This window comes from Mesoplodon mirus (assembly GCF_964341445.2).
Source record: "Mesoplodon mirus genome assembly, chromosome: 4".
Taxonomy (NCBI): Eukaryota; Metazoa; Chordata; class Mammalia; order Artiodactyla; family Ziphiidae; genus Mesoplodon; species Mesoplodon mirus.
In genome coordinates, this window is record NC_138979.1 from 41,891,760 (window position 1) to 41,918,386 (window position 26,627).

The 26,627-nt window shown below is 42.9% G+C and overlaps 1 protein-coding gene and 1 long non-coding RNA gene across 2 annotated transcripts in view; both read right to left on the bottom strand.

Moving 5' to 3' along the window:
• AGBL1 (AGBL carboxypeptidase 1) overlaps window positions 1-26,627 on the bottom strand; it is a gene marked incomplete at both ends in the record, with an annotated part of 577,244 nt that overhangs the window by 423,821 nt on the left and 126,796 nt on the right. Inside the window, one exon of the mRNA XM_082618728.1 lies at window positions 17,245-17,282. Coding sequence (XP_082474854.1) covers window positions 17,245-17,282 — 38 coding nt within the window. The remainder of the gene's footprint in view (window positions 1-17,244; window positions 17,283-26,627) is intronic.
• LOC309803608 lies at window positions 1,945-3,373 on the bottom strand. Its single transcript, XR_014293976.1, has 2 exons — window positions 3,294-3,373; window positions 1,945-2,049 (listed from the first exon to the last, which is right to left on the bottom strand). It is a non-coding gene; the product is annotated as an uncharacterized lncRNA (long non-coding RNA).

The following is a 26,627-nucleotide window of genomic DNA, read 5'->3' on the forward strand; positions in this document are numbered from 1 at the left end:
CTTCACAGCTCTTGTCACTAAGTCTTTATCTAAAAAACAAACAAACAAACAAACAAAACTGATAACAGTCTCTTCCTTGTGGAACTGTTGAGAAAATTAAATGAGATAATATATATAAAGTAGATAGCTCGATGCCTGGAACATAATAAGCATTCAATACCTGTTGCCTATAATTGTCATCATCAACATGATAAGCATCATCTATTTACTATTCCAACTCCCCCTCTGTAATTTTGGACAACAAACTGCCAAATGCTCAGGACATGAACAGATTCCTTTGGACAGCCTCACACAAGAATAGGAGCACTAGGATCACATAGTTGTTGATCTGCATTTTGGCTCTATCATTTATCAGCTGTGTAACCTTGTTTAAGTTACTAAGCCATCCTGGACTACATTTCCATCATCTGCAAATATTAAAGCAAGATAAAAGAGAGATAACTAAAGCATCACCCTTACAAGTCCATTATAAGGAATGATTGCATAGTGTAGCAGCTGGCATCAAGTATGTGCTCAATAAATGATAATCCCTTCCCCATAAGGATGACATTCAAACTTCAAATTCACTTCACTAGTGAGAATAGCCCAAGGAAAAGTTTCAAAATAAGTAAAATTTATAACCACAGTCCTTCAATCCCCATGTAATGGAATCGACTTCTCACCCCAAATGCCCACACATCTTACATAGCTGCCTATCTGTCCTTAGACACCCCAAACATACATACCGAGGACCATTCCCCCACGTTATCCCAGGAGCCCTTAGAGACGATGTCCATAATGCAGAACGTTTTAGTTCCCCTCTCTGACCAACTTTACCCGACTTGGGTCCCATTACACTAAAGCTTTTTTAGAAGACTGGGTAGTGCTGTAAGGTCCTCCTGATTGATAATGGTTAAGTGTTTAATAACTCACCCTTGCTTTTGATAAGCACATACACGAGTAAGAATAAATACAAGGATTCGAGGCTCTCATCATTCTTAAGAACAGAAATCATCTTCAGCCACATAGCATAGTGGGCCATTACTATCCGAAGAAATTCTTGCCCAGGAAGATTAAATAGTTTTATTAAACAGATTTATTTCCTTCTGTTTCAGGAACTTCATGAAAATTCATTCATATGAACTACTGACAATTCAGCGAGCCCTTTTCAGGACTGTGGCCCCCTTCTCAAAAGAGAAGACCACTCAGCTGGGCTTATCAAACACCCCTCCCCAAGGCTTGCCCCCAAACCCTCTCCTCACTGGATCCCCCAACTGAGCAATTATATCACAAACACTGCCTGATCTTCATCAGGACTCCACATGCAAATACCCACCTGGAGCCACAGCACTCGCACTGTATAATATCCCACCCTAGAAATCCCCCTTTGGAGACATTACTACAACCCAAGATAATGGTGACCTAAACTACAGCAAACAATCCACTGGCCTCTGCAACAAGTGCTCTTTTCAGGGATTCAATTTAGAAGATGTTTCTGGACAAAGCAGCCTTTTACCAAGACTTCTAAATCATATTACATGAACAATAAGCTGCCTGTTTTGCCACTGTAACACCAGTTACAATTACTGAGTATTTATTTACTGAATGTTTCCTATGTGCTCAGCTAATTGGGCTGATCATTTTACATGATCATCTCATTTATCTCATGGAAATGCTTGAAGATAAGCATTATTTGCCTCCTCTTACAAATGAAGACACAGAGGCTGAGAGAAGTTAAATAATTTATTCAAGTCCTGAGAGCTTATAAATGGCACGTGGAGAATTCAAATGGAATCCCCCATCTGCCTCCAAAGCTGACATCCCACATCATTATCCCCAGTGCCGGTTTGTACAGATTACACTGTTTTGCATTCAGATAAAGACCTTTAACGGTTACCAGGAGAACCAACTTCTTGAGGAGGGTTTCCGAAAGGCTGAAGGAGATGAAGTCCGCGGCACAACAGAGGTGCTTGAGGGGCGTGGCTTTCAGCCAAGTGGAACCTGGCACCGTCCCTCCGGCCAGTCGCCCTCCGTCGCCCTCCTCCGTCTTCTCTGCTCCCTCCCAGGCCCCTAAACTGTGGTGAAAGTTGATTTTTAATAGGAGACTCAAGAAGGTTTAAAGAGTCAAAGGCTTCCCTGGTGGCGCAGTGGTTGAGAATCCGCCTGCCAATGCAGGGGACACGGGTTCAAGCCCTGGTCTGGGAAGATCCCACATGCCGCAGAGCAACTAAGCCCGTGTGCCACAACTACTGAGCCTGCGCGTCTGGAGCCTGTGAGCCACAACTACTGAGCCTGCGCGTCTGGAGCCTGTGCTCCGCAACAAGAGAGGCCGCGATAGTGAGAGGCCCGCGCACCACGATGAAGAGTGGCCCCCACTTGCCGCAACTAGAGAAAGCCCTCGCACAGAAACGAAGACCCAATGCAGCCAAAAATAAATAAATAAATTAATTAATTTAAAAATAAATAAATAAAGAGCCAAATTAACAGCCGATGGTGCCTCGGCTCCCTGGAGGAGATGTTCAGGACCTCTCCTGACGCCCGGCAGGGACCCCTGAGGCCAGCCGGGAAGTCAGGCCCAGTACGTGGGTGCAGGGCTGCCGAGGCGGAGTCACTCTCAGCCTCCCCGGCAGCTGCTTCGACGCTCCTCACAAAGGAGAAGCCACGCTGTATGTACCGAAACATAACTAATCTTAATGTCAGCAGTAATGGAAATTATACTCCATTATCATTAGCTCAAATAAGAATAATGATATGGAATTAGCTTGCAGGTATTTTTTTCTCTTTGTAAAACAGATACTTTTCAGTAAACTTCGCTCTAAAGGAAATTTGGGTTTCAAGCAAATCTTGTTTTCCCATTGACTGCCTTTTGAAAATGAAAGATGCTTTTCCTAAGCTTCAGAAAGAGTGGCTAAGAAGGCTGAGAAACCATCCTTCACAGCATTGTTTTAAATCTAGACTCGCCTACTGCTGGTTGGGTTTTTTTGAATCACCAACTGCTTCTAATACCTTTCCACAGATACATTCCCAAGCCATAGAAGTTTCTCCACTCTTGAGAAAGCCTCAGAAGCCATATCTGCCTCTTCCTCCACACACCCAGCTCTTCCTCTGGTCCTTGGAGAGTACCATGTCCAAGGTATTAGGCTGCAGTGCTACAGGGGAAGGGACCACTAACAAATAGGGACATACTCCAGACCAGAACCCCCTGCCACTTCCCTGCATCCCATATGATGAATCAACCTCACCTTGTACTTTATCAATTCTAAGGCATATATTTTTTCACATTTTAGCATTTCCAGAATTAAGATGCTTCTTACCAATGATGATGTTTCAATGACAACTGGCAGCATTTTTTCGCTCTTCATGGCACATAAAAATTGGAGCATCTTATAGTCAATGACATCCTAGATTTGAGGAAGTAGGATTAATTTTTCAATATTTAGTTTGAAAATTCTCTAAAAGGAGCTTGTTCCCAGCAAGAAATGATCGCTTGAGAGGTTTGCTCAGCGTATGGGAATAAGCAGAGACAGTTTGCCCTGAAAGCCAGATCTTGCTGTGTCTAGGTATGTGGTGAATTATCAGCTAAAACCATACTCATACCCCCTAAACTCCAGGAACCACCATTCACTCATTCAACAAACACGCTTAACAACTACTACGTGCTAGTATGTGCCAGGCAGTATTGTAGGCACTGGGGATATTAGAGCAGGAAATGAGATGCACAAAGTCTCTACTCTTAGGGGCTTGCATTCCCATGGGGGAGCTGGGGAGACTCTCAGATCCAAATAGGTGCACACACACACACACACAAATTAGGTAACTTCAGACAATGACGAGTGCTACAGTGAAAATCAAATAATGATTCTAGAGGGACTGGTGGGGCTGCTACTTTAGACTGGGTGGCTGGGGCAACTCTTTGAGGAGGGGGCATTAGCACTGAAACCGGAATGTAGGAAAGAATCAGGCTGCAGAGATCCGGGGACAGAAAATTCTAGAAATCTGGAGAGCGGAGCAAGTAGAAAAGCCCAAATTTGGTGAGTGCGAATAACAAAAAGTCTGGAAGCTAAAGCCAGGTGAAGAAAGTGAGGGGAGAGCAGTAGGGCAGAGATCAGAATGCGGGACCCCCACCGCTTTGACATTCATCACAGCGGGTTGTGCAAAATCAGGTGGGGGGGGCAGATATGTCGGTCAGATTTTCTCACTCTCCTTTTTGTTATTTGTTTTTGACATCTCTGCAAGAAAGCCCTTAGGAATGATCATCTTTGCCTGGACCTAAAATTTCCCAGGAGTTTTCCTATCCATCCAGAGTTTTCTTTTGAGTCTAGATTCTTCGTAGGGAAAGAAGCACCTGCTAAGCCCTAAGACGAGCCCCAGTCCCTTCTGGGTTATTGTAGATAACCTTCCTCCTAGTTTCATTTTGCCATTTCCACTGTTTACTCATCAGAAGGCAACACTTAAAGAAGAAAGCCAGGATTTATACCTGGAAGAAGAAAAACAGAGCACTTCCCCGCCTGCCTTTCTCTGTCAATGGATGAGGGAGACACCTGTCCATCAGCGGCGTTGCCTGCTTCTGGCCAGAGTACAGACAAGCAGTGTGGACTACAGGAAAACAAATCTGCACGTGCAAACATCACGTGCAAATTGGTTCACACTGCATTATGCTTCCAGGCCTTGAGCATGCGCAGAGCAAGGTAAAGAGCTCAGCCTCTGTGCTCCTGGCCCGCTGTCCTTTGGCCTGATGTCATACGGTAGCACAGCACTGAAAAGTCCCGAAGCAAGCGTGAGCCTTGCGCTTCCTTGTTTGAACTCCACTCCTATCCCCCGTGGTCCTCCGAGTGCCCCTTCCCTACCGCCTGGAATGTGCCAGCAGCAGCCTCCTACTTGACCCGCATGCCTCCCTTCCACTGCCCAACACATCTCACTAAAACACACACTCAGATGCTGTCATCCTCTACTCAGAAAAATGGAACAGCTCAGAGAAATCCAGAAGATCTGTGGATGCCAACAGGGGCCTAATGTTCTCTGGGTCTCCTTGTATGGGCGTAGCAGTTGCCAGGCAGCCTGGGTGTCCCTGGGATTAGGGGGAGGGGCTGAGGAAGAGGCTGAGCAGGGTCTCTGACCCCTGCTGCCACCAGAACAGCTCCACCATCAGCTGTTTACATGCAATGGCTCTGCCAAGGTTTTCATTTCAAGTTTAATGCCTACAATTTATTTCTTTAAAATAAAAATAAAAGATTTGAAACCCTCTGGTAGTGAAATGAAGTGGGATTTCAGTCCCACTGTGCCAAGTACACATCATGCAATCTTGGGCAAGTCAGCCAACCTCTCTGAACCTCAATGTTTTGTATAGAACAGTTTCCCAGCCTGGAACTATGGACATCTGAGGCCGAATATTATGTCGTAGGGTTGGGGGCAGCTGCCCTGTGCATTGTAGGATATTTAGCAGCATCCTGCCCTCTACCCACATGATGCCAGGACCGCCCACACCCCCTGCAGATGTAGCAATGAAAAATGTCTCCAGACCTTGTTAAATGTTCCCTTGGGACAAAATCACTCACGCTGAGAACTGCTGCTCTAGAAGAGTTAAATATTTACCTGTCTTGCAGGACTACGGTGAGCATTAAATGAGATAATATATGAAAAAGTGCTCTGCAAACTGCTATTATTAGAAGTCTGTTGGAAGCATCTGACTTACATCCTGACATAAACAAATAATTTTACAGTCAATCCTGAATGGGATGAGGAAGCTACTGTGCACTTTCAGAGCTCTGAGATGTTTATCTTTTTGTCTATCTCTTTCAATCTTTGTGATACCTTATCTTTGTCAATCCATAGCCAGTCATTCATTATGCCAGGGTGACACAAATTCTGAAATCCACAACATTTAGAGCTCAGCAATCCTGGATGTTAACCCCTGATTCCCCAGAATGAAAACAAAGTACGTAAGTGTGTGTGGATCAACCTTCTAGAGTAAGAGGTTTGAGCTTTTAGCAAACACACACGACCTTCACACACGAGCCTGAGCTTCCTTGAACACATTCACACTGTTGTCAAAGCAACATCATGGCCCAAACCTACAGGCAGATAGATAATCAGGCCAGAGGGAAAGCCCTAGAGATAGAACCAGGTCTTTAGTGCCAGAAACAGGATAGTCTGGTTGAAACACAGCAGCCTGCTTAGTTGTGAGAACCAGGATTGGCTGCAACCTTATTACAACAATGTTTTTTGCAGACAACAGTTTATGTCAGGCAAGGAAAACACACCACCGCCATCCACAGTTCTGTTAGACCCCGTGTGGGTGCCTGGGAACATCCTGGCCATCTTGGGAAGGTAGTTCACCATCTTGCCTATACTAACAACCGTTGTCATTTCCAACGGAAGCTGACCCTTCTCATTTAATTAGGTCCAGTTTAATTGTTTAATTCAGCGCCTTAATCCCAAGAGACTCAAAAGTTACTTGACTAAGGCTCAAGGATGAAGATAACAACTTTACATCTCTCTCTGAGTCAAACTTGACTAGCTCTTCCTTAGGACCCCCACACAGTAAAAACGAGCACATGTTCCAAACCTCCTAAAGGATGCATCAGCCCGTCTTTAAATTATAATCTCTGACAATTTACTGAGCTCTGAAAGTGTCCCATGAGAATATTTATTTCAGAGGTTTTCAAACTTGATTCTTTCGAGCCCTGAGGAACGTCCATGGAAGTTTCTCAGCATCAATCACGAGCCAGGGAAAGAAGAGGTGAAAAGGGAAAGGCCAGGCTGTGATTCACTGGGATCTCCCACTTCTGCTCCCGTTTTATCTGCTTTAGATGTGTCATCTCCTCAGAGGATTTCTTTAAAAAAAAAAAGTTTCTTCTACTAAAGCACCCTCAAACCACTCAACTTGTACAGCCCTCCCATTTTTGGAAAACCAAACTGAAGTCAAGTACAATGACAAAGAACTAATTTCAGGTCCCATGCCCATCAGCCAAGTCCAGGTTTCCTGACTCCATGTGGAAGGTGAGACTTATCCTTGAAATAGGAAGATTTTCTGCTTTGAAGACAGTCACAACGGAGTTTGAATTTCAGCTCTCCACTTACCATTCATGGGATCTTGGGGAAAAAATGATTAACCTCTCCTAACTACAACTTCCTTGTACGTAAAATGGGAATATAACGTGCCTGGCAAGTGCCACTGCTCTGTAATTAATAGTTATGATCATTATTCCCTGAAGGTACTCTCATAAACAATAATTTTCTTATCACTCCCCACCTTCCTGCCCTCTTCCTTGAGGGATCGCAGAGAACAGTTCATGAAACATATTATCAAATGGGATGTGGGATGCCTGTGAACCATGGGAAGGCAGATGGGCATCTTCCTTAAGTCGTGCCTTTGGCCTTGGCAGCAAATGTGAAGAAGGTAACAGGTTATCACAAGGGTTCAGGGGAGATGGGGAAAAGTAACTGCAGGATTCTCTGCTCTCTACCAGAGGCAGCCCTCAAAAAAGCTGCGCGAGATGCGAGATGCTCCCTACCCTCGGTAAGTCCCTCTCAACCCCGCTAACCTCACTGGGAGTGCAACAAATTCCAGCAACTTTTCCAACACCGGGCTTGGGCTCCGCTCACCCTGCCTCCTCCCAGCTCCCTTAAATAATGGCTGAGCGAATGCCTCCGGGACCATCTTCAGCTAATTTCCTTCAAGACATGCAAGCTGCTAACGCTGGGAAGCACAGATAGTGTGGAATAGCAAATATGGCCAAAATTAGATTAAAATAACCTCCTGATAAACAAATTACTCACCGAAAATAAATATTGGACTAGCGCGGCCAAGATAACTAGAAGAACAGCACCACCACATGGCAGGAAGAGGAAGTACATGAGCTGCGGTCTGTGGCCAGGGACGATCAGCACCCACCCCCAACTCGGGGGCCTGACAAAGCCAGCAGGGAAAGGGAACTAGCAGCTGTAATCCTTCCCGGCCCTGTTCCCTTCTCCTCTCACTCACCCCGTCATTCATCAGCCTCGCCTGATGCTCAGCCTCACAGCAGAGACTCTGGCCCTTTGCACAGCCATGTTGGTGTGTTGGCACCTCTCACTGGGTCCCCTTCAGATGCTTGTATGGGATGGACCGTGTGATGCTCTTTCCTAAACTAAATGACAGATGCTCCCACCACACACACACACACACACACACACACACACACACACACACACACAAATCCTTCTAATACTTAGAAAGTATTCATTTAGCTTCCTTTCAGATTTTGATCTTATCTTCTTTGGGCTAAATAAACCTACCCTTGTTCATCTCTCCTTGGTGTGCACAGAGCTCAGGTCCCAGGGTCTACAGCAGGTAAGCTCTGTAGCCCAACCTCTCCAGGCCTCAGTTCCTACACCTGTGAAATGGTGATGATGATACCCCCTTACTAGGCATGTACATGCAGTGGTATATACACTGGCTGACACGCTAAGCAGTCGATAAATGGTACACATGTGCGTTGTCATTTCAATCCCACCGTGTGACGGATGTAGTTTGCTAGTCTGCATTCATACAAAGTCGATCACAGCAGTCCATCCCAGTGTGACAAATGCAAAAATCTAGCAATATTACTTGAAGCAGAATTCTGGATCATCACAGAAATATAGGGCCTGCTTCTCCAGAAGTTATGATGGCAGAAAGGACGTCAGGTCTATAACCACACCACAGTTTGATTCTTTCTGGGGACAGGAATTGGGCTGGCCTCTTCATTAAGGCATATTGGAAGCAAATGTATGAGGCTTAAGTCACGAAACTGGAATCCTTCTTTAGTTAACATTAGTGTGTTAGAGGTTCTCTGGGTACAGCTCAATGTGAGGTGTGCGCGCTATGACAGGGACCCCAGTGCCCATGGAGGTAGACCCTGCAGGGAAAATATGTGCATACGTACACAAAAATGCATACACACAAACACATATGCAAAAATATAGGACTCACTGATTACAGTATAGTTACTTCTTAGTTATAATTAGTATAAATATAGTGAAAAGGTTTAATTGGAAACCTAACCCTGGGCAGAGATGGGGGGTTGTCAATACCCTTGACAGAGACATTTGTGCTGAGACAAAAGAAAGAACCAGTGTTAGCTGGACAGGAAACCTTCTAAGTCTCAGAGCTCTGGGTGGGTCACTCCCTCTCTCTGGTCCTCAGTTTCCCTGTGTGAAAATGCGGAGAGGGGTGGATAAGACCAACAGTTTTCTGGGATCTAGACAACAATGTGTATTGTAGTCATCAAACTCACTAAGAGACTAGATTTTAACTATTCCAACCACTAAAAAGAAATGATAATTATGTGATGTGACAGAGGTGCAAATTATTGCTATAATAGCAATATAGCAATATAGATGTAGCAAATCTAGAATGTAAATCTATAACGTAAATGTGTTACATGTACACAATGTTAAGTGTCAAATATATTTCAATTTTTAGAAAGATTAGTAGTTTTCTGGGTTCTCAGGGAGCCCTATATTTTTGTGAACGTGTCTCAGAGGCCACCTTAGGGGAGAATCATTGGGAAATGGACAGACAGGGCTCTGAGTTCTCTACTCAAAGAAAAAAATGTTTGACCACCACTGCACTAAACAACCTCGAAGGTCTTTTCCAGCTCTGATGGTCTGACTCCATGGCCCTCCTCTGAAAACTGAAGGGGAAACACTCCGTGGGCAGAACCCTGGGGCACCAGGCTTGTCCAGGCAGCCTGGGAAGCCAGGAGGACAGATTCCAGGCCCCGTGGGAACACAGATTGTACATGTGAGCCCTGTGAAGTCTGTGCCACCCTACGGCTACTGGTGTTATGTCAGAAGTTCAAAGGAATCACACTGCCAACCATCCTAAAACACTGATGCCATTCTGAGAACTCCTCAGAGCTCCTAGAATTCCTACAAAAGCCTCAGTTGGGGCTTTTCAAACATGGCCCCTTCTCTGACATTTTGCTGTAGAGCAACTATCTGGCCACCAAGTCCTCCAGTCCCTACACTGCTGATTGCCAGGCCATAGTACAGGACCGTTGAGAGCTTGAGGTGTCTGTCCATGATCAGGACTCTAGGCGCCAGAAGTCCCCTCCTTCCTATACCCCCGCCAGCAACAGGCTGCGCTGACCCCGTGAGCCAGCCGGGCAGAGCTCACCGAGGAAGAGACCAGAGAACCTCCTCTTCCTGCCAAACTTCCCACGAGCTCCCTTGCATCTCTCCCTCCCTTCTTTCTTCTCTGTCTCCCTCCCTTTACTAACTCACTTTCCCATTCCCTGCACCCTCCCCATTGCCCCAACTTATGCAAACTCCCAGACTCCTCTGAATGCTAATGCTGAAGTTGGAGAGTGGTCTGAAGTAGACCCATCATCCTCTTACTAAGATGTAGGGCCTGAACCAGAAAGTGTTTCAGGTCTTTCCTTGTTGCGAGAATGTGACCTTTAAAGCTGGGCAGCAACGTTACTACCAAGGCGTTACGTGAAGTTTCATCCCTGGAGCCAGTACAGATCAGGCAGAATCCCACGGTGCACGCTCATTCCAAGCACCACTGCCAGGCCACCACTTCTCCAAACTGCATTTATACCTAATGCTCACAAAAGGGTGTTAGGGAGCAGAAAGAAAAAGGGAGAGGTGGAGAGGCCAATGAGAAAGGAGAAGAAGATGAGGGAAAAAAAAGGAAAAAGAGACACAGAAGTCCAGGTAGAGACACAGATAAAAGAGAGAAAGGCAGAGTGGATGAAGATAGAAAAAGGGACAAGGGCACATGGATGGACCTAGAGATTATCATACTAAGTGAAATGAGTCAGAAAGAGAAAGACAGATACCATATGAGATCACTTATATGTGGAACCTAAAATATGACACAAATGCTGTACAGCACAGGGAACTCGACTCGATACTCTGTAATGACCTATATGGGAAAAGAATCTAAAAGAGAATGGATATATGTGTACATGTAACTGATTCACTTTGCTGTACGGCAGAAACTAACACAACATTGTAAATCAACGATAGTCCAATAAAAATTTTAAAAATAAACAAACTAGACATAACTTGGTTTAAAAATAAAATAAAATGAAATATGAAACAAAAACAGACTCACAGATATAGAGAACAGACTTGTGGTTACCAAGGAGGAGGGGGCATTGGGGGAGGGATGGACTGGGAGTTTGGGGTTAGTAGATGCAAATTATTACATATAGGATGGATAAACAATAAGGTCCTACCGTATTACACAGGGAACTATATTCAATATCTTGGGATAAATGATAATGGAAAGGAATAAATAAAAGAATGTATATATGTGTATAACTGAGTCACTTTGCTGTACACCAGAAATTAACACATTGTAAATCAACTATACTTCAATAAAGAAATTAATTTTTTTTAAAAAGGGACGGGGCAAAGGACCATGTCTTATTTTTATTAATTAGAGAAAAAACTGCCTGCAATGGAAGCATTATTTATTACTCAAAGCCTTATTAAGTTTTGGTAATAAAAAGCTAAATGTTTTTGTGCAGGATAAAGCATAAAAGGGCAAAGCTTTCAATACAGGAAAATTTAGTGTTTGCACATGCGTAGGTAGAGAGACGGGAACTGATACAATAAAAGTATGCAATCTGGATTAGACCATTCTAGCCCACATACATACAAAAAGGACCCTTGAATGAGCAATGACTTTAATTTTTAGGATTCTAAATTTCGGAAATAATTGGAAAAGAGGCCTAGGACTTCCAAGGCTTTATTTTGCATGCTGTTCCTCAGAAAAGGAAAGAGATGAGAGCTGTCTTTTGGTTCCTTCCTCTCTGTCCACCATCTACCTTTCCTACACTGGCTTCTCATGCAATAGCTACTTGATGGAAGAAAGGGCTGAGACAAAATAACAAAATTGTTCTTATGCAACCTGGTGTTCTTTCCCTTTCTTTCTGTTATGGTGGGCAGCTCCAAGGCTCCCAGATCCCTCAGCCCTGCTCTCCCCATTACTGGTGAGGGTTGCCTCCCACCACCCACTACGTCATAGGGCCTTGTTGACCTAAGATTCACAAGCCCACCCATGTTTACTGCCCCCAAGGTAGTAGATATGTCCTTCTGGCTCTATTTTAACTGGGGAATGTTCTCCTTTTGTAATGCAATTATAGAGATATACTAAAATGGCCAACTTTTATACTGATAAGTATCAAGGCCAGAATAATCACCAGCTAAAAAGAGTTTGCTTTCAGGAGATAAAGGTTCACATAAATATTCCCAGATATCAGTGCCAGATGGTGAGGGTTTGAATTTTAGACAGGAACTGACTTCCTGCATTTAGGTTCAGTGGACACAAACTCATCTGGGATGTAAACTGACAGACATTCCATGTCAAGTCTTACTTATGCATGAAGGCATTTGAAGCAACTAGAGAATTCCATGACACTCATCCCCCCCACAGCAACCCCAGCCTAAGTGCAGTGGTACCATCCATACCCAGACCTTACATGTCACACAATACTTTGGTTAGGCTGGTAGAACAAAGATGGCAACTGCTCCTCCCCAAATCCATGAAAGACTTTGCTATTTAAACACAGCACCCTTGAACCTTCCTACATTGTTTGTGGGAACTGGTGCAGCTACTGTGGAAAACAGTATGGAGGTTTCTCAAAAAGCTAAAAATAGAACTACCATATGACCCAGCCATTCCACTCCTGGTGTATATCCAAAAAGAAAACAAAACACTAATTCAAAAAGATACATGCATCCCAATGTTCATAGCAGCATTATTTATGATTGCCAAGATATGGAAGCAACCTAAGTGTCCATCAACAAATGAATGGATGAAGAAGATGTGGTATACACATATACAATGGAATACTATGCAGCCATAAAAAAGAATGAAAATTTGCATTTGCAGCAACTTGTATGGACTTGGAGGGCATTATGCTAAATGAATAAGTCAGAAAGAGAAAGACAAATACTGTATCCTATCACTTATATGTGGAATCTAAAAAAAAATACAACAAACTAGTGAATATAAAAACAAAGAAGCAGACTCATAGATATAGAGAACAAATTAGTGGTTACCAGTAGGGAGAGGGAAGTGGGGAGGGGCAATATAGGGGTAGGAGATTAAGAGGTACAAACTTTTATGCATAAAATAATCTACAAAGATATATTGTACAACACAGGGAATATAGCCAATATTTCATAATAACTATAAATGGAGTATAACCTTTAAAAATTGTGAATCACTATATTGTATGTGATTGTATAATTGTATATTGTATAATTGTGACTTGTATAATACTGTACATCAACTATACTTCAATAAAAAATAAATTTAAAAAAGAAAAAACAGCCCTCTTGCCTGCTGAGCTCAAATATGATCTCAGAATCCTACCCACACATGGGAGTTGGCACTTGCAATGGAACTTTCTTTTTTTTTCTTTTTTTTTTCTTTTTTTTGCGGTTCGCAGGCCTCTCCTGTTGCGGAGCACAGGCTCTGGACGCGGAGGCTTAGCGGCCACGGCTCACAGGCCCAGCCGCTCCACAGCATGTGGGATCTTCCCGGACCGGGGCACGAACCCGTGTCCCCTGCATTGGCAGGCGGACTCTCAACCACTGCGCCACCAGGGGAGCCCTGCAATGGAAATTTCTGCTGTCCTTGTTCTAAGATCCTCTAGATCTCTAGAACCTCCTCCCTCCCAAGTAACTTCTGCATGTTCATAAAGACTTTCTGCCATCATATTCTTACTTCATGTGAACCCACAGGAATGACACCAGTGCTGGGGAATTTAAGATCAATTATGCAAGAAGAGCATTTCTATGAAATACCAATAAAAGTATTTGGGAGGGATCATCTGAAACCCTGAATGAGCTTCAGCTAATGTGTGATCAAATATGCAACAGTGATTCTCAGAAGGAGGCAATTTTCACATCCCAGGGGACAATTAGCAGTGTCTAGAGACAAATCTTAGTCATTATAACTGGCAATGTCACCTGGTGAGAAAAGGCCAGGGATGCTGCTAAACATTCCAAAATGCACAGGACAGGCCTCAACAACTAAGAATTATCCAGTTCAAAATGCAAGGGTGTTCAGGTTGAGAAACCCTGATAGACATGAAGGCTGAGTATTTAGTGGTAGAAAGACCATAAGAGAAGTCCTCATCCAGCTCTCTCGTGTTAGGATGAACCTGAGACTCAGACAAAAGTCTATGTGGACAGCTCAGCAGAATTAGCAAATAAGCCTATACATCCTTCTAATGTGACAATAAAACTTGTTTTATATGTGGAGGATGGCAGGCTATCATTTCCCTGACAGTCTATTTGTATAGTTAAACAGAGATTAGAACTAATATCATTGGTTCTATGCATGGGTCGTTGGATTCAGTAGTACAGGGTAGTAGGGGGCGGTATTGCCTTTTTTTATACATGTAGATATTATAACTCATTCATTCACTTAAACATTTAGTACACAAATATTTATTTTAGGCTTTTTATTGTGCTGATGCAAGTAATACAACGATCAGCAAAGATGACCCTTGCCCTCAAAAGTCTGCAATCTGCTGGGAGAGATGGGCAACAGCAAATTCAATGCAGCATAATCAATGTTGTGTTGGGAGAGCCTATGGGAGCATAGAGGAGGGGCATCCAGCCTGGTCTTGGTAGCCAGGGAAAGTGTTTTCAGAGGGAATGAGGTCTGAGCTGAGCTCTGGAGGGAGAGTAGACGTTAGAAACTCTACAACTGAGCCCCTAGTGCAGTGTACTCCATGTGCGAAGCACAACTAGCGCGCTGGAAGCCCACTTAAGGCTCTAAGCCTGAATCGGACGGTATTTGCACTGGCTACTGGTTTCTCCTGGGCCCGTGCATCATGTTTTACACAGAAATAGTTAATAACTGTCATGTGACTACATTCAGATTTTTACACAAGGTGTATCAGGACACTCAACTCTGAGCTTCGCCGGGGTGTGTGTATGGGTAGAAAAATAAGTCAGCCTTTCTCAGCTAGTGTAAACAGCTCTTTGCAGGAAACTGCTCTCAGCAGGAAGCCACTTTCTCCTCACTTTAGCAAAGCTAGATTGTAACTAACTTTTTTTTTTGTATTTTTATTGGAATACAGTTGATTTACAATGTTGTTAGTTTCAGGTGTACAGCAAAGTGAATCAGTTATACATATACATATATCCACACTTTTTTAGATTCTTTTCCCATATAGGTCATTACAGATTACTGAGTTCCCTGTGCTATACAGTATGTCCTTATTAGTTATCTATTTTATATATAGTAGTGTGTATATGTCAGTCCCAATCTCCCAATTTATCCCTCCCCAACCCTTTCGCTGCTGGTAACCATAAGTTTGTCTTCTACATCTGTGACTCTATATCACTTTTGTAAATAAGTTCGTTTGCACCATTTAACTAATTTTGCACCCCAATTCTCTACAATCTCCGGCTCAAGTACACCTTTCAAATCTTTTAATCACACAATACCTTGCCTAACTCATCGGTTCTTTCCACAGATCAAAGAAGTAGAAATGAAGAATAAGTAATTAACAGATGACCAGATCTCTTCCCTAGCTTCCCCGTCAGTAATCTCCCGAACGGACTGTGTGACCAAACTGCATGAACAAGGTAACATCTTAGAGGAAGATCACCAGAAGTCTACAAGCCTGCACACAGTGAGGGATGGTGATGATTCTGACCCCCTATCTCAATGACTAACTGAGATTACTTCCCTCCTTCCCTTTAAAAGTATCACGGACGAATCTTCAGAGGTGGTTTTGGGGGGAGGCTGAGTCTACCATCTCCCCAGATTGCCAGCATTCTGATTAAAGGCATCTTTCCTTTCTACCAACATTTGCGAGTATGTAATTGATTTTGTAAGCAGCAAGCAGCGGGACCCCCACCCCCTGCATTTGAGAACACTAGCAGGGCTCTGTCCCCATGAAACATCAGGCCTCTACTGCCAAAGCTGGGCAGGGAGGCTCCAGGAGAAAGCTACTTCCTAAGGCACAGCACTCGCCGGCTGGCTTACCCAGCCGTTCTCAGCATCTTTACTTCCTGCAATCCAAGAACTTCCTCACCTTGCTTCCTCGAACACCTGGTGTTATAATCAGGTGAGCAGACAGAGTGAGCAGGTAAATAATGAAAACCCAGATGCCAAACCTGAGTCAAGTTCAGTATGGAGAATGAACCGTTCTCTCCCCATAACCCGCAGGTAACACTTTCTCCCCCCCCCTCCTATCTCGAGGGCTTCCTAACCCCTCACTCTTCATTCCCCAACCTGCTCTAACCACCTTCACTCTCCCTGCAGGTCAGGCAGCTGTGGATAGACTTGTGTACTGTATCAAGTTCCAACAAACCGAATGAATTCAAGCTTCAATTATTTTTTCAGTCTACAAAGGGAAGCACTATGTGATGTGACTCTTTCTCTGCACTTAGAGTTGACAGAGATACATGGTTGGGGGAGAAGGTGTTTTGATTTTCATTTATTTATTTGTAAGTTTTATTAAAGTCCACCTATTATCCACATGCCTCGGGCTCCCTATAGAGAAACAAATATCACAATTGAAGCAGCTGGTTTCCAAGATGCCAAATTAAAATAGATGAAGAGGTAAGGAGGGGAAAAAAATAAAAACATTAAGCTGAAACTTCTTCACTCCCAAGTGCATGGTGCCTTCTACTATATTGCACACATGAAATTGACTCCCAATGTAATTAGACCAGAGCTACAAGGAAAACAAACAAAAACAATTCTCAAATTATTCAGACTCCCAGAGCTATTCTTTTGCAATCACTCAAGTAACTGAGGAAAGAGCCAATTTTTTAATATAAATTTGTTATCAGCATCTACACTGTCCAAGCGATTCCAACACCCCATCTGCCCAAGAATATACTCACTAGCTGAGTTGTGAATCAAAGGCAAGAATCATGCTTCCCACCCACTGTCATAAACCTTTCTTCCATAGGACAATCCCACTGGAACCTGCAGTTTATTCCAACAGTCCTTAAAAGCTGCTGGGCCAATTAGAAGGAGCTGGAGAGTTCCTCGGGTCTGCAGTAGACAACATACTCCAGTTAGAGTCAGTTGTCTTGGCAGCATTATGAATGGCACCTCCACAGAGACAGAGATTAACTCTCTCTTTGCAGCCCCGAGTTAGAACTGCCGTAATATCCTCCATCTCACCCCAAAGATCCAGGAATGGTTCTACTGCCTTCCAGGTTGAAAATGAGCCATGGAGACAGAAGAGCATCTTTCACTGAACTCAGAGGGGAAAGAAATAACCACGTTTCAAAAGAGGCACTTACTGGATTTCAGCAACGCTGCCAGAACTTCAGTGGCTGCCCTGGGGAAAGAGAAAGAAAAGTGGAAAGGTCAATGTTCAATGGTCTTTTTGTCAGCCCATGGATCCCATAGCTGGCCAGCTCATTGCTGCCACCTAACTGCCCCAATATTAACCAGGTAGCAGGCATTCCATTGATTCTACTGCTGACCATTAAAGGGGCACAAATGTAGAAATCACACTGAGTGAAGTGTTTGTCTTGCAAATGGGTCTCAAGAGTCCCTTTCTCTGCTGAAAGTCTCTTCCCCTCCCCCTCTTGCCTCCCACCTTCCACCAACTTCCTCACGCTGTGCTCCTTCCAGCCAGAGCTCTTGCAGTCCCTTGATTTATACCTGGAAACCCTGGGGACTCTGGAGAATGGGTTGGGAGGGGGTGAGACTTGGAGGTTGAGTGAGTACAGCAGTGCACTGCAAACTTCTTGAGACATCACGGCCCTGGGAACACACTAGAAGACATTCACACATTGGAAAGCGAAGCTGGTTCCTTAGGGTAAAAAATGGTTACATTGCATTTTCCTTCCAAATTCACTGTTTTCTTCCATGAAGGAATTTGACAGCCTTTGCAGTGAGGGGAGGCATACAGAATGAAAATGCATTTGGCTCAGGTCTTAGTGACCCTTCAGTCTACTCCCTGAGCCTGGGAAGGTCACACAAAGACCCACTTACAGGGCAGAGGAAAACTTCATGGCACTGAGAACACTGTGGGAGGGAGAATGTGTCCTTTTTTTCATTAAAGAAGAGAAGTATTCTGCACAGCCCTACTAACTTATGCTTAAGGCCTGTTAAACAGTGATATGCCCCCAGCACCCTTCTGAGAACTGGGGGAACAGGCCAAAGAGGCTAGATCACCCTTCCAAGATTATATAGACATGTGAGCAGAACTGGGGCCCCAAACCCAGGAATCTCACTTCCCATCTTTGCTTCCTCCACATCCATTGTTCTCCAGAATCTCTCTCGGTACTTTCTTTGCCCTGGTCTCTGCCCAGTTGATAACAGACAATTCTCTTTGCAATATATTATTTACTATTGAGCAATAGAGCTGAGAGTAAAAAATAATAATAATAATAACAAAGGAATGAATAAAAATAAACTAAAACAGAAAGTAGGCACTTGAAATCTTACTGTTTCCCATAACCCACGAGGGAATCCTGCAAAGCAGTGGCCTGAAACTCACTGATGCAAACCCATGTCTGGGATGACCCCCAGCTCTGTGAGACCAAACAACTGCAGGGCAGTCGCAAAGAAGGCTAGGCTAGTTTTCACCGATAGACTACGTCATTTCTCCTTCCCAACCTTGATTTCCTCTAATCAACTTTCAGCTTCCTCAGCTACGCTCTTTTGTAACACGACATAGTGCTGTTGCAGGAAGGAGGACCTCTTCCAAGGCCCCGAGAAGGGGACCCCTTCTTGTCTAACACTTGGAAATACATGTCCAAGGAGACAAAGTTGTCTCTTGCTGGGAGACAATCCATGCAAGTGGTTACCATCATGCCTGGCTAAGGCACGCAGTTTTGGCCAATGGTTCCCTAACAGCGGGTCAACAGTGGATTTAAGAAAGGGCACGTTGAAGGTGTTGCTGGCAGCCCAAGCCAGTGTGGAAAATCTGTGAGCCACAGTGCAGAGGGCCTGGCGTGGGTTGGGAGAAAATGAATATCAGTACTTTGGGGAAAAGCAGAGTAGCCATATTGAGTTCATCAGAGGAGGTTAGCAGAGAAGAAGGAAACCACAGAAGCAGGAAAAGGAAGAATGGGGATGTCCCAAGCAAAATACCTAGCCAGGTCCTTAGATCACAAGTCAGGTCTTGGGGCAACTCTGCATTTACGATTTGCATGGCACATTTGTTTGGGCGAGTTCACCATGGAGGTAGGGCTCTGGTAGATAATAGTTTTATAAGGGATACACTGGTGGTGGGGAAGAACAGGCTTCAGGCAGGTCAGTTAGGAGGATCTGAGGTAACAGGGTCCCCAGCCAAAAGAGTGACGTAGAGGAAGAAGGAAGAGAGAGGGGTTAAAGGGAAGTTTAGAGTCTTGCTACTCAAAGCATGGGTCTCCCACCTGCACCTTCATATTTCCTGAGAGCCAAATAGAAATGCAGACTCTCAAGCCCCATCTCTGGCCTGCTGAATCAGTACATTTATTCTAGCAGATAATTCATACGCATATTAAACTTTGAGAATAACTGGTTTAGAGGACAGTGTCAATCTGGCTCAGTTACTCTTTGATGTTGCGAGGAAGATTCAAGGGGACTCCCAGATCTCAACCCTCTAGAAGGTAGCTAATAGTATGATAACATAATAAATAAACATGAATCCAAACAGTGACATGATACAGCAGAAAATACATGGTAAGTGCCACATTAGCTAAAGATGGGAGAGAAGCAAGAAGAACTACAATCCTGCAGTCTGTGGAACAAAAACCACATGAAAGACAGACAAGAAGAAAAGGCAGAGGGCTATGTATCAGATGAAGGAACAAGATAAAACCCCAGAAAAACAACTAAATGAAGTGGAGATACGCAACCTTCCAGAAAAAGAATTCAGAATCATGATAGTGAAGATGACCCGGGACCTTCGAAAAAGAATGGAGGCAAAGACTGAGAAGATACAAGAAATGTTTAACAAAGATCTGGACGAATTAAAGAAGAAACAAACAGAGATGAACAATACAATAACTGAAATGAAAACTACAGTAGAAGGAATCAATAGCAGAATAACTAAGGTGGAAGAATGGATAAGTGACCTGGAAGACAGAATGGTGGAATTCAATGTTATGAAACAGAATAAAGAAAAAAGAATGAAAAGAAATGAGGACAGCCTAAGACACCTCTGGCTGTTAATGTAACAACATTCACATTATAGGGGTCCCAGAAGGAGAAGAGAGAGAGAAAGGACCCAAGAAAGTATTTGAAGAGATTAGAGTTGAAAACTTCCCTAACATTGGAAAGGAAATAGCCACCCAAGTCCAGGAAGCACAGACAGTCCCATACAGGATAAACCCAAGGAGAAACACGCTGAGACACATAGTAATCAAATTGGCAAAATTAAAGACAAAGACAAATTATTGAAAGCAGCAAGGGAAAAACAACAAATAACATACAAAGAACTCCCATAAGATTAACAGCTGATTTCTCAGCAGAAACTCCACAAGCCAGAAGGGAGTGGCATGATATACTTAAAGTGATGAAAGGGAAGAAACTACAACCAAGATTACTCTACCCAGCAAGGGTCACATTCAGATGCGATGAAGAAATCAAAAGCGTTACAGACAAGCAAAAGCTAAGAGAATTCAGCACCACCAAACCAGCTCTACAACAACTGCTAAAGGAACTTTTCAAAGTGGGAAACACAAGAGAAGAAAGGACCTACAAAAACAAACCCAAAACAATTAAAAAAATGGTCATAGGAACATACATAACGATAATTACCTGAAATGTGAATGGATTAAATGCTCCAACCAAAAGACACAGGCTTGCTGAATGGATACAAAAACAAGACACATATATGTGGTGTCTAGAAGAGACCCACTTCAGACCTATGGACACATACAGACTGAAAGTGAGGGGATGGAAAAGATATTCCATGAAAATGGAAATCAAAAGAGAGCAATACTCATAACAGGTAAAAGAGACTTCAAAATAAAGAATGTTACAAGAGACAAGGAAGGACACTACATAATGATCAAGGGATCAATCCAAGAAGGTATAACAATTAAAAACATATATGCACCCAACATAGGAACACCTCAATACATAAGGCAACTGCTAACAGCTATAAAAGAGGAAATTGACAGTAACATAATAATAGTGGGGGACTTTAAGACCTCACTTACACCAATGCACAGATCATCCAAACAGAAAATTAATAAGGAAACACAAGCATTAAATGACACAATAGCCAGATAGATTTAATTGATATTTATAAGACATTCCATCCAAAAACAGCAGACTACACTTTCTTCTCAAGTGCACACAGAACATTCTCCAGGATAGATCACACCTTGGGTCATGAATCAAGCCTCAGTAAACTTAAGAAAATTGAAATCATATCAAGCATCTTTTCCAACCACAACGCTGTGAGATTAGAAATGAATTACAGGGGGAAAAGTGTAAAAAACACAAACACATGGAGGCTAAACAATAGGTTACTAAATAACCAAGAGATCGCAGAGGAAAACAAACAATACATAGAGACAAATGACAATGAAAACACGACGATCCAAAACCTATGGGATGCAGCAAAAGCGGTTCTAAGAGGGAAGTTTATAGCTATACGAGCCTACCTCAAGAAACAAGAAAAATCTCAAATAAGCAATCTAACCTTACACCAAAAGGAACTAGAGAAAGAAGAACAAACAAAACCCAAAGTTATCAGAAGGAAAGAAATCATAAAGATCAGAGCAGAAATAAATGAAATAGAAACAAAGAAAACAATAGCAAAGATCAATAAAACTAAAAGCTGGTTCTTTGAGAAGATAAAAAAATTGATAAACAATTAGCCAGACTCATCAAGAAAAAGAGGGAGAGGACTCAATTCAATAAAATTAGAAATGAAAAGGAGAAGTTACAACAGACACCGCAGAAATACAAAGCATCCTAAGAGACTACTATAAGCAACTCTATGCCAATAAAATGGACAACCTGGAAGAAGTGGACAAATTCTTAGAAAGGTAAAACCTTTCAAGACTGAACCAAGAAGAAACAGAAAATATGAACAGACCAATCACAAGTAATGAAATTGAAGCTATGATTAAAAATCTTCCAACAAATAAGTCCAGGACCAGATGGCTTCACAGGTGAACTCTATCAAATATTTAGAGAAGAGCTAACACCCATCCTTCCCAAACTCTGCCACAAAATTGCAGAGGAAGGAACGCTCCCAAACTCATTCTATGAGGCCACCATCACCCTGATACCAAAAGCAGACAAAGATACTACCAAAAAAAAGGAAATTACAGACCAATATCACTGATGAATATACATGCAAAAATCCTCAACAAAATACTAGCAAACAGAATCCAACAACACATTAAAAGGATCACACACCATGATCAAGTGGGATTTATCCCAGAGATGCAAGGAGTCTTCAATATATGCAAATCAATCAATGTGATATACCAGATTAACAAACTGAAGAATAAAAACCATATGATCATCTCAATAGATGCAGAAAAAGCTTTTGACATAATTCAACACCCATTTATGATAAAAACTCTCCAGAAAGTGGGCATGGAGGGAACCTACCTCAACATAATAAAGACCATATATGACAAGCCCACAGCAAACATCATTCTCAATGGTGAAAAACTGAAAGCATTTCTTGTAAGATCAGGAACAAGACAAGGATGTCCACTCTCACCACTATTATTCAACATAGTTTTGGAAGTCCTAGCCATGGCAATCATAGAAGAAAATCAAATAAAAAGAATACAAATTGGAAAAGAAGAAGTAAAACTGTCACCGTTTGCAGATGACCTGAAACTATACATAGAGAATCCTAAAGATGCCACCAGAAAACTACTAGAGCTAATCAATGAATTTGGTAAAGTTGCATGACACAAAATTAATGCACAGAAATCTCTTGCATTCCTATACACTAATGATTAAAAATCTGAAAGAGAAATTAAGGGAACACTCCCATTTACCATTGCAACAAAAAAGAATAAAAGACCTAGGAATAAACCTACTAGGAGACAAAAGACCTGTATGCAGAAAACTATAAGACACTGAGGAAAGAAATTAAAGATGATACCAACAGATGGAGAGATATACCATGTTCTTGGATTGGAAGAATCAATATTGTGAAAATGACTATACTACCGAAAGCAATCTACAGATTCAATGCAATCCCTATCAAATTACCAATGGCATTTTTTAGAGAACTAGAACAAAAAGTCTTAAAATTTGTATGGAGACACAAAAGACCCTGAATAGCCAAAGCAGTCTTGAGGGAAAAAAACGCAGCTGGAGGAATCAGACTCCCTGACTTCAGACTATACTACAAAGCTACAGTAATCAAGACAATATGGTACTGGCACAAAAACAGAAACATAGATCAATGGAACAAGATAGAAAGCCCAGAGGTAAACCCACTCACCTATGGTCAACTAATCTATGACAAAGGAGGCAAGGATATACAATGGAGAAAAGACAGTCTCTTCAATAAGTGGTGCTGGGAAAATTGGACAGCTACATGTAAAAGAATGAAATTAGAACACTCCCTAACACCATACACAAAAATAAATTCAAAATGGATTAGGGACCTAAATGTAAGACCGGACACTATAAATCTCTTAGAGGAAAACACAGGAAGAAGACTCTTTGACATAAATCACAGCAAGATCTTTTCTGATCCACCTCCTAGAGTAATGGAAATAAAAACAAAAATAAACAAATGGGACCTAATGAAACTTAAAAGCTTTTGCACAGCAAAGGAAAACATAAGCAAGACGAAAAGACAACCCTCAGAATGGGAGAAAATATTTGCAAATGAAGCAACGGACAAAGGGTTAATCTCCAAAATATATAAACAGCTCATGCAGCTCAATATTAAAAAAACAAACAACCCAATCCAAAAATGGACAGAAGACCTAAATAGACATTTCTCCAAAGAAGACATACAGATGGGCAAGAAGCACATGAAAAGCTGCTCAACATCACTAATTATTAGAGAAATGCAAATCAAAACAGATTCCTATAAAAACTCAGAAAGAGAAATTAAGGAAACACTCCCATTTACCATTGAAACAAAAAGGATAAAGTACCTCGGAATAAACCTACTTAAGGAGGAAAAAAACCTGTATGCAGAAAACTATAAGACACTGATGAAAGAAATCAAAGATGATAAAAACATATGGAATTGCTGTCTTGAATTGGAAGAATCAACATTGTGAAAATGACTATACTACCCAAAGCAATCTACAGATTCAATGCAATCCCTATCAAACTACCAACAGCGAGAGAGATGTTGGTAAGATAATGGAGGAGTAAGACGTGGAGATCACCTTCCTCCCCACAAATGCATCAGAAATATATCTACATGTGGAACAGCTCCTACAGAACACCTACTGAACGCTGGCAGAAGACCTCAGACTTCCCAAAAGGCAAGAAACTCCCCCATGTACCTGGGTAGGGCAAAAGAAAAAAGAAAAACCAGAGACAAAAGAATAGGGACGGGACCTGCACCAGTGGGAGGGAGCTGTGAAGGAGGAAAGGTTTCCACACACTAGAAGCCCCGTCACTGGTGGAGATTGGGTGGGGGGGAGCCACAGAGGAGAACCCAGCAATAGGAGTGCAGAGGGCAAAGCAGAGATTCCTGCACAGAGGAGACCTGACGACCAGCACTCACCAGCATGAGAGGCTTCTCTCCTCAACTGCTGGGGTGTGTGGGGGCTGGGAGCTGAGGCTCAGGGTTCGGAGGTCAGACCCCAGGGAGAAGCCTGGGGTTGGCAGCTTGAACACAGCCTAAAGGGGGTTAAGCACCACAGCTAGCCTGGAGGAAGTCCAGGAAAAAGTCTGGAACTGCCTAATTGGCAAGAGACCATTGTTTCAGGGTGTGCGAGGAGAGGGGATTCAGAGCACTGCCTAAGCCAGCTTCAGAGATGGGCGCGAGCTGCGGCTATCAGCTCAGACACCAGAGATGGGCATGAGATGCTAAGGCTGCTGCTGCGGCCACCGTAAAGCCTCTGTACAAGCACAGGTCACTATCCACACCTCCCCTGCCAGGAGCCTGTGCAGCCCGCCACTGCCAGGGTCCCGTGATCCAGGGACAACTTCCCCCAGAGAACACACGGGGCCTCAGGCTAGTGAAACGTCATGCTTGCCTTTGCAGCCGCAGGCTCGCCCCACATTCCATACCCCTCCCTCCCACCGACCTGAGGGAGCCAGATCCCCTAATCAGCTGCTACTTTAACCCCGTCCTGTCTGAGCAAAAACAAAGACGCCCTCAGGTGACCTACACGCAGAGGCTGGGCCAAATCCAAAGCTGAACCCCAGGAACTGTGTGAACAAAGAAGAGAAAGGGAAATTTCACCCAGCAGCTTAAGGAGCAGTGGATTAAATCTCCACAATCAACTTGATGTACCATGCATCTCTGGAATACACGAAGAGAAAATGAATCATCCCAAAATTGAGGCGGTGGACTTTGTGTGATTTTGCTGTACAGCTTTGCTTTTACCATTTGTCCAAGGGTTCTGTCTGTCCTTTTTTTTTTTTTTTAGTATAGTTTTTAGCACTTGTTATCATTGGTGGATTTGTTTTTTGCTTTGGTTGCTCTCTTCTTTCTTTCTTTTTAAATTACTTTTTAATTTTTAATAATAATTTTATTTTATTTATTTTTCTTTCTTTCTTTCTTTTTTTCTCCCTTTTCTTCTGAGCCGTGTGGTTGACAGGGTCTTGGTGCTCCAGCCAGGTGTCAAGCCTGTGCCTCTGAGGTGGGAGAGCTCAGTTGAGGACACTGGTCCACCAGAGACCTCCAGGCTACACGTAATATCAAATGGCGAAAGCTCTCCCAGTGATCTCCATCTCAACGCTAAGACCCAGCTCCACTCAATGACCAGCAAGCTACAGTGTGGGACACCCTATGCCAAACAAAAAGCAAGACAGGAACACAACCCCACACATTAGCAGAGAGATGGCTTAAAATCATAATAAGGTCACAGACACCCCAAAACACACCACTGGATGCAGTCCTGCCCACCAGAAAGACAAGATGCAGCCTCATCCATCAGACATAGGCACCAGTCCCCTCCACCAGGAAGCCTACCAACCCACTGAACCAACCTTAGCCCCTGGAGGCAGAAACCAGAAACAGCGGGAACTACGAACCGGCAGCCTGCAAAAAGAAGAGCCCAAACACAGTAAGTTAAGCAAAAGAAAAGACAGAAAAATACACAGCAGATGAAGGAGCAAGGTAGAAACCCACCAGACCAAACAAATGAAGAGGAAATATGCAGTCTACCTGAAAAAAATTCGGAGTAATGAGAGTAAAGATGATCCAAAATTTTGGAAATAATGGAGAAATGGAGAAAATACAAGAAATGTTTAATAAGGACGTAGAAGAACTAAAGAGCAAACAAACAATCATGAACAACACAGGAAATGAAATAAAAAATTACCTAGAAGGAATCAATAGCAGAATAACTAAGGCAGAAGAATGGATAAGTGACCTGGAAGATAAAATAGTGGAAATAACTATCGCAGAGCAGAATAAAGAAAAAAGAATGAAAAGAATTGAGGATAGTCTCAGAGATCTCTGGGACAACAATAAATGCACCAAAAATCGAATTATAGGGGTCCCAGAAGAAGAAGAGAAAAAGAAAGGGACTGGACTGAAAAAAATATTGGAAGAGATTAT